This window comes from Buteo buteo, chromosome 7 (genome assembly GCF_964188355.1).
Source record: "Buteo buteo chromosome 7, bButBut1.hap1.1, whole genome shotgun sequence".
NCBI lineage: Eukaryota > Metazoa > Chordata > Aves > Accipitriformes > Accipitridae > Buteo > Buteo buteo.
Window position 1 is genome coordinate 10703097 of NC_134177.1, and position 20023 is coordinate 10723119.

Consider the following 20023-nt stretch of genomic DNA (forward strand, 5'->3'; position numbering starts at 1 on the left):
TAAAGAAAGGATAACTGGCTATGCCTGTTAGCAGGCTCCAAGGGAGCATGGTAAGTACACTTGCAAGCACTGTGGACAATGACATGAGCACAGATGTATGGAGGCAAGAGGATGTATATTCTAGGCTGATAGTGCTCTAAGAAAAGCCTTGAGAACAAACCTGAACAGGATTTTAGCTTATCTTTGTTACAGAATCATTCTAGAATAATTCAGGTTGGCAGGAACCTCAGATGTCTAGTCCAACTTCTTTCTCAAATCTGGGTCAGCTGTGAGATCAAAGCAGGTTGCTCAGGGCTTCATCCACCCGGGTCTTGAAAACCCCCAAGGATTGAGACTGTACAATGTTTTGGGGCAGTCTCGTCCACTGCCTGATTATCTTTGGGGTTAAAAATTTTTCCTTATATCAAGTCAGAACTGCCCTTGTTTGACTTTATGTCAGCTATCTCTTGTCCTACTGTCATGCACCACCTGGCTGCATGCTCTCAGTAACCTGGCTGGAGGGACTGGAAAGCTGCTGTTATGTCATATTAACCATCCCAAAACTTCCCTTCTGCAGGCTAGGCAAGTCCAGTTCCCTCAGCACCTCCTTATAGAGCACATGCTCCAAGTGCTGACCTTGATGGCTCTCTGTTGACCTCACACCAGATTAATATTTTTCTTCTACTGGGGGAACCAAAACTGGACAGGGCATTTATTCTCAATGCAATCTCATGAGAGCCAAGCAAAGAGGGATAATCACTTGTCTCAATCTGCTGGCTCTGCTTCTGTTAACACTGCTGCTGTTAATGCAGGATGCTGATAGCTTCCTTTGCTGCCAGCGCACACTGCTGGCTCGTCTATAGCTTGCTGTCTACCAAGTTCCCAGGTCCTTTTCAGCAGAGTTGGTCCCCAGACAGTCAGGCTACAGCCTGTATTGTTGTCAGCCATACAACACTGCTGTGCTGTTGGGAGGGAAGAACACGGTTTCTTCCTTCTTGAGGAAGGAAGTCCTTCTGGAAGGAAGTCCTTCCCAGTTGCATGACTTTGCATTTGTCCCTTTTGTATTTAATATGCTGGTCACCCCATTCCTGGAGTTTATGTTCCAGTGGCCCTGTCTCTGAGTGTACCAACTGCTCCTCCCAGTTTAGTGTCATCTGCAAACTTGTTGACAGTGCACCTGTTGCCTCTTCCAGGTCATTGATAAAGGTGTTAAACAGGGGAGGTACCAGCAGGTATCACTACACCACTCCACTTGTTGCCCACTTCCAGGTAGAGTGTGACCCATTGACCACTACCCTCTGAGACCAATCATGCAACTAGTTTTTAAATCCATTTAGTTGTCCACCCATCAGACTTTAACATCCTAACCTGGATACAAGAATATTGTGGGAGATGGATCTGGTCCCATGGACCTGTACGGGTTGAATATTGTCAAGTAGTCCCTGACTCAATTCTTTTTCATTTCCAGCAGTTCATCTTCTCCTTCAACCCTGCTTCTAAACACAGAGGCCAGGAGGAGACCTTGTTGGTGAAGAAATGGAGGCAAAGAAAGCACAGTGTACCTCAGCCAAAGCTAAAGGGAAAACTGTTCCCTGGATGTGTTACCAAACACTGTTTTGTTATGACCAAAGCCAGAAAACTCAAAACACTACATCATCTTGGAGTAGCCTCAGACTGGAATGTGAAGGCTATGTACTACTTCTGAACTGCAAACCACCCTTGAGAAATTAAGTCTTAACTGCTTTGTAGCTCTTCTCCACCAGAGGTGTTGCTGACAAGTTGGAAATCTTTTGATACTCCAAACTTCACTGAAACTACAGAGGAATACTGTCATGCACTTTTCTTTTAGGAAGATGTTTGCTTTAACCTGATGTGCTCAGCATGAGCCACAAAGCAAATCTATTACTATTGCTTGCTATGGTGCTACCTGACAGGGCACAAGTCTTCACCCTGCAGGCGTCTCTGCAGGAGAAAGCCTAGGAGCAATCCAACATCCATTTAAGAAGCCAATCTTACTGAGCATTAGCATCTCCCAGACTGAAGACAGCCACATTCAGTAAGCTGAAGAATACAAGAGAGTAGCAGTTTAGAAGAGGAGGGTCTGCATAAGCAGGTCAGCATGGAACACAGAGATGTAGTGGTGTTGCTTCATGATGAAAGAAGTCACGTTCTACAAAGGTCAAAGAAGTGTCTGCTATGGACAGATTATTCAGCCTTTTGTGTACGCTATGAAGATGCTTTAATTCACTTCCCACGATGGCAGGTTCCTCAGGTAAATGTCTGGGTGTTCCTTTTGAATTCCCAGATTTTATCTCAGATGAACTGTCTCGTGCTCCTGGGTAATGATATTTAATCAAATCACTATCCCAATAGAGATTTACCTCAGGAGGATTTATTAACCATATTTGTATGTCAATAAATCATATAAATCCTGCATCTCCTCATTGTGTCTTGTTTATTATTTCAGCCTTTATTTCCTGCTCCTGTTTGACCTTCTGGCTTCTACTCAATCCAATGTTGATTTAACACAGCAAATCTATTTTACTGAATATATTTGCAGTCTGATAGCTCAGATAAACTCTTTAACAAATGTTTCTTTAACAAATGCACACCATATTCTTGAAGCCCCTTTTGAATACTTATGTCCTGGCCCTGACTTGCTTATCATTGTGATAGGAGATGCAACCCATCCACAGCCCAGTTATGACATTAGTGTTGTCATAGTGCCAAATGCACAACATGAACAAACAACCTGCAAACAATTTAAAAGATGATGGCGGTATTAAAGATAGGTACTGATACCTAATTCCTTGAGTAAGGATGTCTCCCATGGGAGAAGAACTCTCTGGCCCTGTTGTCATGTAGGATGCTATTTTCAAGGGGGACAAATAGATGTTGCTCTCAGTAACCTACCCATTCTGAAATTGGGACATACCCAGATGGTCTTTCTAGGATGGGCTACAAACACAAGTGAAAGGCCCCTCCAGACAGTATGGCAGACCCCAGAAACTTAGGACACCTTTAGCACAACCCTAAGCAACTTATAATAGCATCAGACATATGTGGACAGCCTGTATATAAACTTGACAGGCTGTCTACAGATATGTGGCAGGAGGCAGGCAGATCTAACAGCAAACACATCATGCTCTTAGTTTTTGTAAGACTGCTTTCTAAGAGCTCTGTGGACATAGTCAAGATGGCTCAAAATCTGAATGTACAAGACGACCCCAAACTAAACTCATACCTTGATTTCTCCTGCCTGTGAGAAAGATAAGTTATTACTTAATACTTAATGCAGAGCTTGACTCCTGCCTAGAATTAAGCTCCCTTCCAACTTTGATAGTTTCAAGTTGGATTTGAAATGCAATACTGTTGTCAAATAAATTGCTGAAAGTATAGAAGATGCTGGATTACTAGAAAATGCTAGTCCTCGATGAAGTTGTCTCTTCCCAGGCTGCATTCACTGGTACAATAGTTTCTATGGTAACAGACTGTGGCTTATTAAATACAGGAACATCCATTTTTTAAGGTGCTGTAAAATTAAAAGATTTTGGTTTGTAATCAAACATACATTTTTAGATCAATTTTGCATTTTAATTGCCAAAAAGCCGCCCTTGCCAAACTACAGCCAATGTTACAATTTAATCCACAATAACCAAATGAGTATTCATGATTCCTTTTTTGTATGCATTGTAATAAATGGGCTGCTATCTTTTACTTCAGAAGAAGCATAAAGTATCTTAAACACCTGAACTTCAAACTTAGGTGTTGACAGAGCTAGAATTTGTTGGAGGAGAGCCATGGGTCTTTTGCAAAACAATATAAAACCACAAGCAAAATCCAAAACAATCATATGAAATCACTCCAGTAAAGTCATTGTGCAACACAGTATGAGTCTGGTCCAGGACAAAATACTATCAATAATCATAATTCAAGTTTATTTATAAAACACTTTGAAACCACATGCAAACATGCAGCTAGGAACAACTCCCAAAAGAGCTCTCAGAATAATCTAAACTTAAACTCTTTCAGGATCGATAACCTGCTTCAAATCACATTCTCATCAACCTACAGCATATGCCAAGTGCATATAAAAAGTAGTAAAAACCAAACTGTGAACTTTGAGGGCATGGGGATCATAAAAGGCATTAAGAATAGGCAGTGCTATGCAAGCACTTAATGGGGCCACTGTCAGCAGGGCCCATGGATAATACATAAAATAGTGCAGAATTCGGCCCTAGCCTTTCACTGCTCTGTAGTCCTAAATACTTGTGTTTGCCACTGGAGTGAGAAGATCTACCTCTGCCTACATCAGGGGAATGGCTCCACTGAGTTAAGATGTCAATACTTAAAAAAATGAGTCACATTTTATAGCTAGACTGCCCTTCCACATGGGAACATGTCCATTAAATACTGTGAAGCATCCACTGGTAATTAACTCTCTGCCATTACTATTATATACACCACACAGACCCAGATAAAAGTCCCCAGTTGCCACTTGCAATCAATTTTCAGTTACTGGGTTATGAGAGATTGCTGACACCTAAGAACTGCAGACATGGAGATAAAGAAAACACATGGACAAAAAAAATGCATGCTTACCGGTACCTTCATTTTAAAGTCATCTCGATAGAGTTTAATGCCAATGTCAGCGATTGTCCTTTGGATAAAGCGGGAGGGTCGCAGGACAAACACCAGCTGAAGGTTTCCTGGAAATGCTCCCTGCAAGAAATATAGAACTATCAGCAGGCACAACTCTGCCTTACAGGAAGGCCAAGGGAATTTTCAGCCCAGTGTTTCCTAAAGGGGGCAAAGCAGGTAGGACTTACTGAACTTTGCCCAGTTCAGCTGCTAATCATACCAGCTGGTCCATTCAGCACATACCCATTGTCACAATCTCCAAAGCCAATAGAAAGACTAGCCCACGGATTTTACTGCCCAGCCATACTTTGTTTTTCTGATATGGATTTAGCACAGAGCTCTAAAGTTTCTGCACTAGTGCCTTCCTCCCCCAGAGCTGAACCACACCAAGCCCCCTTTTGCCCATTCTTTTAGGCTGCAGCCACTAGAGGGCAAAACTGGCTACCCACGTTGGATTTGGTGAAAGCAGCTGGTGGCACAGATGAATTCCCCAGGCTGACCTGCCTTCTCACTCTGGAAAGGCTTTTTAATCTTTTTAACCTCACATATTTTTCCACACACAGAGGCACTCAACACATTCATCAGACATGGCCCTGTCTGCAACACCCAGCCTACATCTCTCACGCACTCCTCTGAGCTCATCAAGCATAAAAAAGAACAATTACAGAAGAGAGCAGCTAAAAAGAACTGAGAATGAAAAGCAATCTGTCTAAATTCCTTAAAAGAACTTAGTCACCTTGGTCATGCCTCCATCCTACACCTCTGTATATAAGCGCTTGCTCCTCACACAGCACATGTTCCTGGTAATAGATGTATAACACCAGCTGCTTTTATTAGCACTGAAAATCAGTGCTTTAGCTCTGACTTTTGCAAATGAGATATAATAAGCTATTAAGAGTTTCTGACAGAGATCACTTACTACCACGCAAACACAAGTCCCTTGGGATCTGTTGCTTTCATAAGCAGGCCACATCATCACTCCTCAGTGCACAGGAGGGCACTTCTGTTATATTCTTCTAGGAACCAACTTCAAATTACTAGAATTTACATTGCAGTCAACCCAGCAAATAAGGAATTTGTCCTAATTCAGCAGTAAACAAGGCTGTGCAATTTGTTAGTGCAGCTTCCTCTGTCTCTTATTTAATACTCATGAGCTTCAGGGCAGGGGACAATCTGCATCTATAGCGAGATTAAGTGAGCTAGAAATGAGCACACGAGACTGTATCCTGTGCTGAAGATTCAGCAGATACTTTTAATTTCTAGAAGATAAATAACAAAAGAAAGCACTTACTGCTATCCGTGTCAGGGATGCCTTGACTGCGCTCCATTTGTCCCGTCGTCTGTCTATGATGATGATGAACCCGATGCTGGCAGCCTCCAGACTGCAAAACAGATGAAATAATTGTGCTGGGTTACATGGAGATACTCCCGTTCCAAGGAAGTGTACTGCAGCAAAACACAGGCTCCGTCAGATCACCCTCTAAGCCCATTATGAAAATGCAATGTACAGTGGAAAGAATGAATATTTGGCAGAAATTCACACGAAAACGAAAGCCGGCAAATTTTCCCTTTCCAGTATAAGGCTAGCAGGTTACACAAAACATGAATATTTTATCTGCTAAATCTCTCAGCTGCTATGCTGCCCTGCTGCCAAATCTAGGTGATATGAATAGTTCAGGATCACGAATTACACTGTGCCATACTGAAGACAAAAAGCCTCAGATCTTGTTTTCTCTGCAAAATAATTCAGATTACTAGACACCCCACTTCAGTCTTCATTCTTCAACTATGCTGACATCTGACAGGGGCGCTTAGCTCCAGGGAGTCAGTATCCCCCTACGGTCACCACCTTGCCTGTGTACACGATGCCCCAGGAATTTAGTAGGCAAAACAGGAATTGAAGAGTTGTATCTTGCCAACCACAAGCTGGTTCTAGGGTTGCGAGTCATTCAAAAGTATCCTTTTAACCTACTGGCTAGAATAACAGTTACTGTTCCTTCTCAGTACTTTTCAAGGAGAATCTATGAGGCACTGCTTTGATGCTCCATCCCATCTATGTAGACCTCATAAGTATGCCATTCTTGCTCTCTCTCTCCCTCTCAAAAATCCCACTTTGGTGTGCAGGGCTTCAGTGGGACTGCTCTACTCTCTGCCTTCCAAGAGTGGTCAGAGTTGGAGAGAAGTCCTTGGAAGCTAATAAGCACCCACTGAGAAAAATCTCCAGAAACTTCATTAGAGCAGGATGGCTCAGTCATCTCTGGACAAACCAGAGGCAGACAGAAAAAGTATAAATGTCATAATCAAAGGACATATTGCAATCAAACATCTAATCACAAATTAAGATCAAAAGAGATTGTATAAAACCTTTTCTTAATCCTTTTTCCATTCCTTTTCGATTCTTGCTTTTCCAAGAAGCAACCTAGGAACATCATTTTGACGGGTCATTTTGTGCAAACTCATGTCAATAATCCACCTAAGAGCACCAACGTTAGCAACTCTGAGCTTCTGCTGCAGCTCCGCAGGATCAAGAACATGCCATGCAAGTGTTCCTAATAGTTCATACTGGTAATAGGAAAACTCACTGGATTTCCCACTTCAATATTTTTACAGCAGTCCTCCAAGAATTACAAAATTCAATGACAATAGATGACCTTTCCTCTTAAGTAGTGCAATACGCAGCTCTTTATGCAAAGGACAGAAAATGTGTTTGCAGCAGTGCCTCACAAGCACAGAGAAGATAATTTATCAATTTCTCCTTTTATATGTATACAAATATATGCATATCCTTCAATAGCCCGACAAATGTTTTGAGGAAAAAAAATGGCCAGCATGGTATCTATGTGTTTGCTCTAGAAGTTAGGAAAAAAACGTTCAGATGAAGGCAACAAAGAAATTCTGTGTATTGCAGATTGTTACAGAAAGGGTGTGAGAAACTAAACACAAAGTCTCACCCTGGGGACTTCCTAACCTACCCAAAAATCTGCATTGGTTTTATCAAACTGCTTCTGCTGACTGGAACCAAAAATTGCTTTGGAAGTCTGATAGGCATGAAAGGTCTGGGCAAATCAGCCTCAGCCTGCAGACCACCAGGTAGCATCTCTGTGTACAGGGTGCCTGTCCTGCCTAATGGAGACACATAGGATCAGGTCAGGCTTTTTCTTTCTGCCTTGACAACTGATGTTGCTGCATTATAGATGGGGTGCCAGGAATTCTGGTTACATCTTAAACAGAGAAGGTTGGGATAAAATTGCTGATAGTTTGGGAAATCAAAACAAGCACAAAGCCACATGTCATTTTCCTCCTTTGCTTGTGTGATCCACATCCAAAAAATTCTTTTTTGTTTAGTAATTTGCCAAGAAACATTTAGGTCACTACAGAAAGAAAACAACTGCTAGAAACTGTAGGGCACAAATGCATTTAGGATTCACAAGGGAAAGGAAAGAAAGGGTGGGGTTTTGCTTCTCTGTTCCCATTTAATACCCCCGGCACAGCATCTCACTCCAGGCAAAAGGCTGCAGTGGTGTGAATCCCCACTCCACAGCATCAGAGCTGCATCCACCCTGGGCACACTGGTCTGCCAGTCCCTGCGCCAACAACAGCCCCAGCTACTCCATCTACTGTAGCTGAACTTGGAAGCTACAAGCCCCCAATGCTCCAGCTAATACAACCACCACTCCAAAAGGCAAAAAAGCCATTGAGAAGCTGTCAAATAGAAACACACTCTAAAAACCAAACTGATGTGGGTTGCACCGAGTTCCCTGGCCTAAGGAACAGGAGACTATCCAGTCAACATTGACTGCTGTCTGACCATCCAATCCACAGAAAGATTAAAGACAGGATCATACTCATTAACAAATACTTGAAAACTCTCCTACATACTATCCACCAATTCAGACTAATCCAGAATAAAGTTTTTAAACATTTGATACTGGTAATATTAACAGTTGTCACAATCCAGTGCTCCCAAAAACCAATCCCAGAACCCTTGCTGGCCTCTTGTTAAAGCACAAACTCAAGCATGCTCTGGCCCCATACAGGTGGAGGTTAGCTCTTCTATTCACAGTTCTTCAGATGACCAGAGAAATGAGTAATCACAAGATACATGTCCCATTTAGGTTTCTTTGCTTTTGCAGGAAACGGGATTTGATCCAAATGTCTGGTTAACCAGAACAAATACCAAAAAATGCTTGTTATGACTAATTATTCGAAGAGAACAGTGTTACAATTCAATATCCATGTTGCTTACAGTGTATTACTGAAACTGGTCTATTGTTTAGAACAAAATTATTTGTAAAATAGTGAGATATGAAGGGGCAATTAAGTCAATGCAATTCTCCTTTCAACAGTTACATGTTTAGATGACCTTGGAAAAGGCTGTCTTATTAATATGCTTTATATATTTTTGACAGCCATGTTTATTTTTGAGAACCATGTTAAAGCAGCAGGAAAATGGGAGTGTAAGAGGACAAAATTTGAATCAAACACATCACCAAAACATGGTCTCTACTCCAGAGAAACAGAGACTATATATTGGAATCAGTATCTAATTATGTTTTCAGCTCAGACTCATGCAACCAGTTTGTAGCTGCTGAATATCTCTCAGACCATAACTGGACACATAGAATCAGGTTCAAATCTGACACAGTTCCATTAAAACCAGTAATTTATAACAAAATTATCAACAAAGTATGTTAGCAGAAGTTAACAAAATGCTGATGTTGGTCTAATTCAACTAATATCAGGTTAATAAAAATGAGAAAAATCTGTTCTTCACAAAATTAATGATGTAGCTAAACCACAAGTAACTATATCCATAAACACCATATTCACACAAGCTGACTACACATAGAAATTGCCTTGTCTTGCCCATCTACCTGGTTTGAAAGACTGACTAAAGGCTTTCTAATAGGAGTGTACATGGAGGCTTGGGGGCCTAAAAGAATTCAGAATCAGACCCTTATAATCACACCTTGGTGAGCAAACTGCGATAGAAGTAACTGACAAGAGAACACCTGCCAAAAGCAACAAGTACAACTGTGATTTAAACAAACACAAAAGTATTTGTGCCAAGTAAAACTTGCCTCAGTGCCTCAGAACTAACTCTTAAGTCCTATTTTTAAAGTCCCTCAAACATGTAGATCAGAAGTCACTTGAAAGGCACCTTTGCTGTTTTTTTCAAGTACATGCCCATGACCAAGCAGTTCATTTTTTTAGATGTTCTTCTGCATGGGGATTTGCAACAGCACAAAAGCATCCAGGCATCAGATGGAACAAGAAAAATTAGATTCATAGATAATAGCATCAAGAGCTTATGAAATTCAGATAGAGACAAGAAAATGCAAGAGAGAAGCAACAAAGGAATTTTCTCATGAAATTAGGCTTGGCATGAGTGGTCATGAGGGTGGGGAGAGCTGGGAATAGTAAACATATGGGAATAGGAACATTGCTTATCAGTTGCCACCGCAAATCACAGTGTTCCAGGCCAGTTAAAGAGACTGAGGAAATGAAAGATTAAATAGATACTTACATAATGACTTGGATTTAAATGTGAGAAAAGAGCAAAGGAGAGCAAAATACCACTGAGTGTGCAGTCTAGCTATGGTGGGGCACTACTCACAGCTCTCTCCCTCCAAGACCAAGTGCCATAATGGCAGCTGGCTGGCAAAGACAAAACCTGTCAACCAGTCATGCCTGGCACATGGGGCTGCGGGGGAAGGCACAGGCCAGAACGCTTTATTACACAAACAGTGTAGGTACAATTCTAGCTGTGGACGAGTATGAAGAACAAGCCAAGGCATGAGACCTGAGAGAGATTTGTCAGGGTAAAATGAGAATCAGGCCATTACACAAACAATTCAGGTACCTATTGCAGTATATATCATTTACAACATTGAACTTATTACGTTGTCTGAGATGAAATGGGTAAAAAAATGGAGAATAGACTTAAAAATTACATGATTTGAAGAAGGAGAAAAAGAGTGGGGAGAGAAGATGAGAAAACCACATGCTGCTAAAAAGCAAACCACCTGAGTAGAGCACAGAAGAAAATGTGGGAGAACATCTACATCAAATTACTCTGACAGACTATGCAAAGGCAAAGAAACCATTCAGAGGTAAATCTTGGCTGCCACAGGTTGATGGATGCAACACAACAAGGGTCTAGGCAAGAGAGGTACCTTTGGACAACAGAAAACTCAAAATGGGCCTGTAACCCTGATACAAAGCTAGACTTCAGCCTTCTGCAACGTTATTCCTTGCTTTTCACTTTGATGTTCAGGATGGTATCAATTGTCTTTGCTGAGATAAGCCAATGGTATTTGTATGTTTGGGGTTTTGTTTAACTTTTGTTTTTACAGTTTTTGGTTTTGTTTTGGGTTTTTTTTTTCTGATTTAAGACCTAAATTTAGCCAGAGAAACAGAGGGAGTGTCAGCAAGTGATCCTACTTCAGTCAGCATGCTGAAAGGAAAGGCCATACCAAGGTCTGAATGTTATTTGGCACTAAGGGATGCATGCAGGGAAAGAGCCATAGGAAGAAGCCCAGCCAAGATGGCAGTATCAGTGCAAGTGGATGTACAGCTGAGAAACCCTGCTCGGTGTGTGTACCCAGAGGAAGGGAGTTTGTTTGAAAACAAACACATACACTCTATCAATGTTTTCTCAGTGTCAGTACTGTAATATCTCTACCCTCATTATGGAAATACATTGGGGTTTCTCCAGTTCTCTGAAAAGGGGGATTTGAAGACAATCCTGCACAGCAGACAAACATCAAGCTAACCTCCAAATTAAATTCTGGTGTATTTGCCTAGATCTACAGATGTCTGGCAGAGAGATTCCCTTTCCCTGAATGAAATGTGTGCAATCAGCAGAGCTGTTCCACCCCCAGCTCCGACTTCAGGTTAGCCCCTGAACACTGATTTGAGGAGGCCAGATGTTGGATTTCCTCACTTCTTTTGGAAGGAGAGAAGGGCACCTGTTTATCAAAGTAGTTGATCCATGTCTATTGGAAGAGAAGGGAATTCTGGCCATGGAATAAAGCAAGTAAAAAAGGGCTTTCTGGAGCTATCTATTGTAAGTGTGCATGCACAGAGGTATGCATGTGCATACACCATGTTACTCAATGTTTGTGGACATGTATGTACATAGAACCCTTTGGTGGAGCACTCTCACAAGCAGATGTTGAGCCAGAGGGAAAATTAATCAGATTACAAAACTCTGACTGGGCTGATCTTCCATCCTGGAGAGTAGTTAATGTATTAAAGCCCAGAAGTGCAAGGTTTACTTACAGCCCACCCCAAAATACTGTGGTATGCCACAGCTGGTAAAGCAAATTTGTTCAACAACATCAAAGACAAGTGCATGCCTGTGGATCTGAATAATAACATTTGCTGTCTATCTTTTCAATGTTTTGTCACATGGGCACATAAAATCAATCATTCCAGAGGGACTTAGAAAGTTACTAACTCACTGAATGATGTAATCTGCGATCACAGATCTTATCTCCACAACTAGCATGAACCTTATTGTACAGAAGTGTTTTCTATGATAAACAGGGCGAACTGCTTTTCAAACTATACTTCATTTTGCCTGATTCATGGCCATACCCTTTGTAATTCCACAAGAGTTAGAGACTGTTCTCTTCTCTTAGTCACTTTGTTTGATACCTGCACAGATTCCTTGGGAATTAAAATAAAAGGTGAACTACTAGCAGTGAAACAACATGTACAGGAACACTGTCATAATACACACAGTCATATGCAGTACAGTAGTGCTGATGAAAGTAACAAATGCAGTCCCTTTACTGCTTGCTGAGAGGTATGACAGAGACTCTGTGCATGGACCAGCCAACTGCAGATTAACAAGACTCTGCTGCACCCAAACAGGTCCACTACTTATGTCACATTAAGATTTTACTTCATATAATTATGTCATAAATCACACAACCAAAGCTTGCTGCTCAGGTTCTTCCTCTTCTAAACTAATACCTTTGTCCCTCACCATCTACCTAAAGGGTGACAAGTTTCAAATAGTGACTCAAGAAATGTGGTCAATCTTTCTAAAAGCACTGCAATAAAGACTAGCAAACTCCCTGGAAAACTAACATCCCTACAGCATGATCTATGATTGAACGTTAGAGTCAAACCAATGTGCTGGTATGCAGAAAATATAGGTTCAAACCCCAGCCTGTCACTGACCTTGAACAGGTCATTTAAATCAAACTGAATAGTCTCTTACTCAACACAAGTTTTGGTGAGCCTGTCTGTAGTGTAAGATGTTACTTAGACATATCTCATAATCTGTAAAACAGGCATATTGCAGCTCTCCTGACTTATGAAGTTTTGAAACTTAATTCATCATTCTTTGCACATTGTTCTGTGATTCCTTGGGGGAAGAGAAAACACAAAACTGATAAACTGAATCAGAGCACAGGTCCATCTAGCCCAATACCCTGTCTCCAGTGTTGGTAGGTAGTGGATACTGAGGCAAAAGCAGAAGGAAAGTGAGAAGGAAAATCTATCTCTTGGTGTTCTCCCAAGTCCCAGTATTAAGGAATATATGGATTTCTTCAGCCTGAGTTTGCATCTGAGCCAGTGTTCAGCTGCTATTGACGGAGCTATCCTTCATGAATTTGGCTAATTTCTTTTGAACCCATCTGTACTTTTGGCTTTCACACAGGCTGAAGAAGCATAAGGCATTTCTGTCTATCATGTTGACAATGTAACATGCTAGTTTCCCAACATGTGACAACATCACTGGGAATCACCCACCAGTATACCAAATACAAAGAACTGGAAAACTAGTTTTGTGTTTTTCTCAGCTACTATTGCTGTTTTATTAACCCTGAAGCTCGTCATCCTCCCAGTCCTGAAGCTAGTGAAGAAATTCATAAAACAGAGTTTCTCCTGGCAGAACAAAAGCCCTACAGAGCAGAGTGAAACAATGAAGCCGTTAAGTTCACAGTGTGTGGTTTCTCTCAGCTTGCTTTGGCAACTCAGTATAGGGAATACATGTAGGTGGAGCTGGAAAACTTCTTACTCAAACTTGAAGGAGGCACGTTTTCCCCTCATCATCCTCTAAGCACCTTTATACACAAGACCACAGGAAATAATAAATCCCTGCTGTGCTTCTAACTAGCACAAACAGCCATGGTCCAGAGACAGAATCAGGGGACTGAAAAAATATTAAGCTCTCTTTTTGGATAAACAAAAAGTAATTCAGCAGCCATGCCTTAGCACATTTCCTCAGAGCAGTGGAAGTGAGTTTGTTTCACTATCCTCACACAGCTGCAGGCAAACAGCAAGAAAAACATCCTAGCTGTGGAGCAATCTCCTAATAAACGAAGCATCAGCAAGCACGTGGTGCTTGCCAGAATTCTGTCAACAAGGCACCTAGCTTGCTTTCTTAGAAAAGAGAAAGCTTGCAAGAAAGATGCACTCAGAGAATAAGCAGTAACAGGACCTATGTAAGTTTGTCTCCTTCCAGATGCAACCCTTACCTTGTCACATCCAGTGCCCCAAGAGTTTTCACAAACGGGCCCTCTTAGCTCCTTTTTGATCTGCTATCTTTACTACTGCTGTTCAGATCTACACCCCCTCTCACCCAGTTCAAGCCCTGAACAGAAAACCTGACCTAGGTGAAGCTTCCTTTCGCATGCAAATGATGAAAGTGGCTCCTAGAGCCTTCTGTACATAGGAAAGTTTCATACTGACTGGATGGATGCAGTCACTGGTACATCCTGGTAGCATCACTAAAAGCAGTGAACCACTGAGGAAGCAAAGCTCTCTAGGAAATCACCAGACATTTGTGCTTAGCCTCACCTGGGAATGCTGGTTAGATATGTGACCACATTCAGAAAATCTTCATCAGGTATGTCACTGAATCCTGCAAATTCTGGAAAAGTTATAATGGGTGCCCCATCCTTCCCTCTTCCTCCTGCAAAAGAAAGGTTGTAAAGATTAGAGGGTGATTTTATGCCTTTGAACAGAGTGGTCAGTACTCAAATGGGAAACACTGGCATATCCCTCATTGAAAAGCACCCAGATCCAGTGCACATGTGATTATCTTCCCATTTGGTATTATAACTCACTGTAGTTTCATTGCCTCAGTTTACTCCAGCTGAGATTCTAGCCTCTGTTGTTTATTCTTAGTTTTTTCATGAGCCTTCTGCATAATTCTGATTAAGCCCTTTCTTTGGTTCTTTGTTTCCCATTTCCAAGTAATTTATTGTGACGATATTACAACATTTCCCTATGTATAGGTACAGTACTCTCTAATTCCTTCTAGATGTTAAAGGAAATGAAGTAACAGAGCATACAAGCTTTGAATACACACATATAACCCATGACACAGGCCTAGGTCCAATCCAGTCTTAGGCCTTTCTTTAACAAAAAAACCCGCTCAAAGTGCATGGAGTATTTATTCAATGAGTTTTGCTCTTGCCTTGTTTATTTGCATCAAACCTCCATTAAATAGGACAGGAAGGTCATAAGCAGCAAGGTCAAGAAGAGTCCCTATCTGAGGGACTCCCTGATCCAAACAGCAGTATTCAAACTCTGGTGGAGCTACAGGAAGTGTGGAGCCTAGTCCCTTATAACCAAGCAGCCTTTACAGGTCTCCTGACACAATGTTCAGCTCGATGAGATGTTGTAGTACACAGCACAAACCCTGTTTACTTGCAGAACTAATTGTAACTTGGTTCTGCTAATAAATCTGGCCATCACTCAAACACAGAGAAGTTAACAGGAGTTTTCTCACCAATTTGGACTCAGAGCCAAAAGCAGACTAACGAGGCAGTAGCACATAAAGGAATATGATGAAACGAAGCTTTTGTTACAGGTACTTTATTGCTTAGTGCTGCTTAGATAGGGCATTAAGGACATGCTTTTCCCTGAGTCTTTCTCCTTCCTCTGCAATCTCTATGTAAGCCTGTTTTTTGCACCAGGCTGAGGAATTCTCTATCAACACAATGCTGAGCCTAGTCCTGCAGCACACAGAGTTTTCCTAGTAATTTATCACCTGCAGAAGATTCTTGTCCAAGGAATAGCCATGGTCTGGGATTCCCCTTAGTGAAGGAGAAGCTGTAAGAGGGAGACAGAAAATTACCTTCCTCAAGGAAAATATCCAATAAATTACCCCATTAGGAGCATTGGAGGAAACGGACACTCAGGGAAAAATTATGAGTTCCCATTCCTTGAAAGTACCCTCTAAATCCTCATAAATAAACCCTGTTTCCAGGCTGCTCCCATAGACCATTGCCTTTCCCTGCTGATGACCACAGCTGATACCACAAACCAGTTGCTCCTGCTCCTGTTTTGGTGGTCATTGCAAAGAGGTGCTCCAGTAATTCCTAGCTATTTCTGTGTAGAGTGGTCAGTGCCTTTCTAGTCCTGATCCTGCCTCTGCCCAACTCTCCCAGACTCAGTTAGATTATTTAAGGTCCCTTCCGTGCTGTCCACCTGTGGAAAGCTGGGACATTGAGGAACACAATGTTTGCATAAAGTAAAAGTCAGAGCTCTAGAAAACAAGAATTTTGAACAAGGAAACCCTTTTCCTTCTTGACATCTGGTGATGTGCTAGCTTTGTCAGGACACTACCTTTAGCCTCTATTTTCCTTTCTGAAGGTTGATTATTGCTTTAATTACATCTGAAAATGACTCAGCTGTGTTAAATCATCCACTAAACTCACCCTACAGAGTGAATACAGAGATTTGGCCTACAGCAATTCAAAAGGCTTTCAGCCAAAATGCAAAGAAGGAATACTATCATTCACACTGCACTGAACTGGATTTCAAATGCTGAGCAGAGCCACAGCCTCCACATTGACCTCCACATTGGCCTTGGGATAAGGCCAAATGCTGATGCATGGCAGCTTGATCTCAGGGCACTCTAGCTGCACTATCTGCAGTCAGCAGTGACACAGAATATGCTGTCATGCAAATTTAGCCAGACTTTCCCCAGACTGTTTGCTGCACTCTAGAGACCAAGAACTCCAAACCAGCAGGTACCCAGTTAGGGTGGTTTGTTACAGATTCTTAGTGACATCTTCTGGACACAAACTGTAATGGCCAGGAAAATGAAACTGTAAGCTTGTCTGCTCGGTCTCTTCTTTCAGAGTTCAATGTATGCCAAAGTATTTCATAGCTGGTATCTTGTAGGCATTCACATGGTTCCTGGACACGACGCTTTCCCACTCATGTATTTCAGATATGTGAAGATACTCTAAATGGGGGAGGTGTAGTAACCTGGAATATTTTGGTTTAAAGCAGCACTATTTGCCCCTGGAGGATAAGATAAAGATTCCCCTGGATCCCCTCTTTCAACACCTGATAGTTTACCTGCAGTTATACTCCAGATTTGTTTAAACTACAAGTTTCACATGCCACTTCTAATGCTCCTGCTGAGCAGGGTCTCTTTGTGTCCCTTTTATCTTCAATTTCTCTTGCACCCACATTCATACATGTGCTCTTCTTCCTCTGGCCTCTTTTCCCCAAGCTAGATGAGGCAGGCTGATGACACACTGTATGTATGTGGGCGTGTATTTTTGTCACAGGATCTTCTCCTATAAAAAGCCATCCAAGGAATGAATGTAAGCAGACTGAACACTGACTTCTTCCCTTTACCACTGGCAACAAATCTAGAAGGACACCTAGGAGCAGCCTCAGACTGAGCATTCAGCTAAGAGCCAGGAGCTGCTTGCCTTTGACTAGGCCACACACCCTTAGCAGCTCTTAGGCTCCATCTCATTCTCCAAGGTGAAGGTAGCACTTCCTGCTGCAACCAAAACAAAAGAACGCTCAGAAGGTTCTTGAATACAGCTATATTTCAGACAGGGAAATAAATGAGGAAACCCTCAGTTCCTGCCATACCATGAAATTAGCATGAAGTTTGAGGGAGTTTTTTGATCAGAAATTGTTAAGTACTATGACACAGAGAGAGCAGGAATGTCTGAAGTGTTAGGTGACAAGTAATAACACAAATATTTTAGGAATGGGTTGTTCCTGCCTATATCTGAATCTTGAGCAGTAGTTGAGTTACAAGGGAAAACAATCCATATCCATTTATCCGTATATCTAGCAAGGTAAAATGAGTGGATGTTAAGGGATATAAGGGAAGCTCCTTATATATTAAGGGTGTCTGGAAAACCCTCTCCTCTGGATGACAGAGCAGTTCCATACATCTAAATGTTAATGCCATTTTTTTTCCTGACACTAAGCCAAGATTTGCTGCAGTATGCAAATTTCTGCAGAATGTGAATTGACAAGCTGCAGCCTTTTTTTTCTGGGCCTTCAACCTTGCTTTCTAGGGAGTTGCCGCTAGATTTCTTCCAGTCCTTGAAATACTTTAACTGGTTACTGAATGTCCTGGAAGGGCAGAAAGCACAAGCTAAAAACCAACAGGGACAGTCTTCAGTCAGTTCCACAGCCATAAGGACTAACTGCATGGAATTTGGCCTCAAGGACTCTCTGTATACGATCCCTGCATTTACTGGGACGGTGCATAATCCCCACGCTCCTGGGCATCACTTGTGAAAAGAGTCCAATTGCTGAACAGAAAATTTCACAATCCATCACAGGTAAGGCAAACAGGGACAGAACAACCTCCAGCAGCTCTACAGAAGGCCAAAAGAAAAAAAACAGTCCTCAAAGGGGGGGGGGGGGGGGGGGAAGACAAGATGTTTTTAAGCAGAAATTGAGAGCAGGAAGAAGGAAACAGAAAAGAGCAAGCCACATGAACACAGCACAAAACTAAGAGGAATACATACAGCTACATGAAACATGCCTGCTCTCTTCAGCAGTGTCTGTGCAGCAAGGTAAGGGGGCCCAAGGGGACCACCAGGAGTAAAGGAGCTTGACGAAAAAGCCAGAGCAACATGAGGCATGAGCTGAGCTAAAGAGCCCCATGGGAGAAGCGAGCAATAACTTGAGTTTAGTGCAGTCAGAAGGACAAAGATACACTGAAAAATAGGTATCAGGAGCATGGCCATGCCTGGCAGCTGTCTTCATGCAATGCACAGGCCTCGGTCTCGCTGACTTGCAGCTCCTCCAGGCGCCATTAGATGCCACTCTGCAGCACTCTTCAAGCAACCCAGCTACCTCCAACACTTTCTGGCAGCTCCAAACGCAGCTGCCAGGCCAGGGAAGGAGCAGCTGGTTGCCGGGACCGTTGCAAGCAGCAACCACAAGAGTTGGAGGTTCAGGGCTACCCTCTGGCTGAACTAACATGAGGCTCACTCCTGACCCTGCCTTAGGGGAGCCAGGCCATCCCACTGGCATTCTCCCATGGGTCACTGCTCCTCAGTCAGACCCCGGACTGCTCTGTCACAGCTAGCCCCAGAGTATTGCCTGCAGAGGAAACTCAACCACGTTCTCTCTACCATCTGCTGATGCAGACCTGAGCTCCCCTCCCAGATAGCATCCCACAAACACAACACATGCTGCCAGCCTGAATCATCTCCATCCATTTCCTTCAAGAGGTCCATCTCCTTTCTGCTCTCTACCTCTGCAGACAGCAACCTGCCTTGCATCCAACCCAAACTCATTGTGTCAAAGGTATGGACCCACTGCTGCTTGGGGGAGGGCATTCTGACTAAAGATCTTGATGTGTGATCAGAGGTAAATTATCAGCAAGCAGTTAAATCATTTGCATTCAGAGTCACACACAGAGGTGCATCAAATTCAACAACTTGGAGCACAAACAAGACAGACAACATCAGAGTTGGAGGAGCAGAAAGCTGGACTGCCTGAAAAAAGGCAAGACTTATGAGGAAAAGATTACAGTCACCTTGACCTTCTGCCTGCTTTGCCACTTGGAATGACAGCATCCCTTTCCTCCTCTTCCTGAGCATTTTCCTTATTTTCCACCCTAGCTTCTTCCTCAACTTTTCCTCCTGTCTTGTGGCCCAAGAACAAAGGGACAGGAAGAATGTGGGTGACAGGACAGAACTGCAGAGTGAAGTGGAAGGGAAAGAAAAGTAGAAGAGATGTAGCACAAGCTGCATCAGGGTAGTAGTACAAGGCATGGTAATGGGACCATCGCTCACTCTTATGCGCACCAATTCTCCAAGTACCAGGACACTAAGCAGTATTCATAGTTGCGCCTATTAGATAGGCTTTCCAGCTGCCAATGCAGCCTGGCTAGCTGTTGCAGTGAAGATGGGGCCAGAATTCAGCTGTGGAAACAAAACAACTGAAGTATGCAGGGAAGGAATATGCATGGGGAAGAACGGGATATGGCAGCAGAGAAAATTTAATTTTGCTTTGCAGTGTAAAGGGTGTGATTGACAAATGAGGTGCGAGTCCTGAATTCTGAGAGCTCACACAGCTGAAGTTGCATGTTGGTATGACTGATTTAAAAGCAGCAAGCAATCACAACTGCAGGCCAAGTTCCTGGACACGATGGGGATCC

At 42.5% G+C, this 20023-nt stretch overlaps 1 protein-coding gene across 1 annotated transcript in view; it reads right to left on the reverse strand.

Annotated features, from left to right (window-relative positions):
• The window catches only part of MCF2L2 (MCF.2 cell line derived transforming sequence-like 2), a 162477-nt gene that overhangs the window by 117760 nt on the left and 24694 nt on the right, over positions 1 to 20023 (reverse strand). Inside the window, exons 3-5 of the mRNA XM_075031473.1 lie at positions 14437 to 14551; positions 5912 to 6002; positions 4582 to 4701 (exon numbers count right to left, since the gene is read on the reverse strand). Coding sequence (XP_074887574.1) covers positions 4582 to 4701; positions 5912 to 6002; positions 14437 to 14551 — 326 coding nt within the window. The remainder of the gene's footprint in view (positions 1 to 4581; positions 4702 to 5911; positions 6003 to 14436; positions 14552 to 20023) is intronic.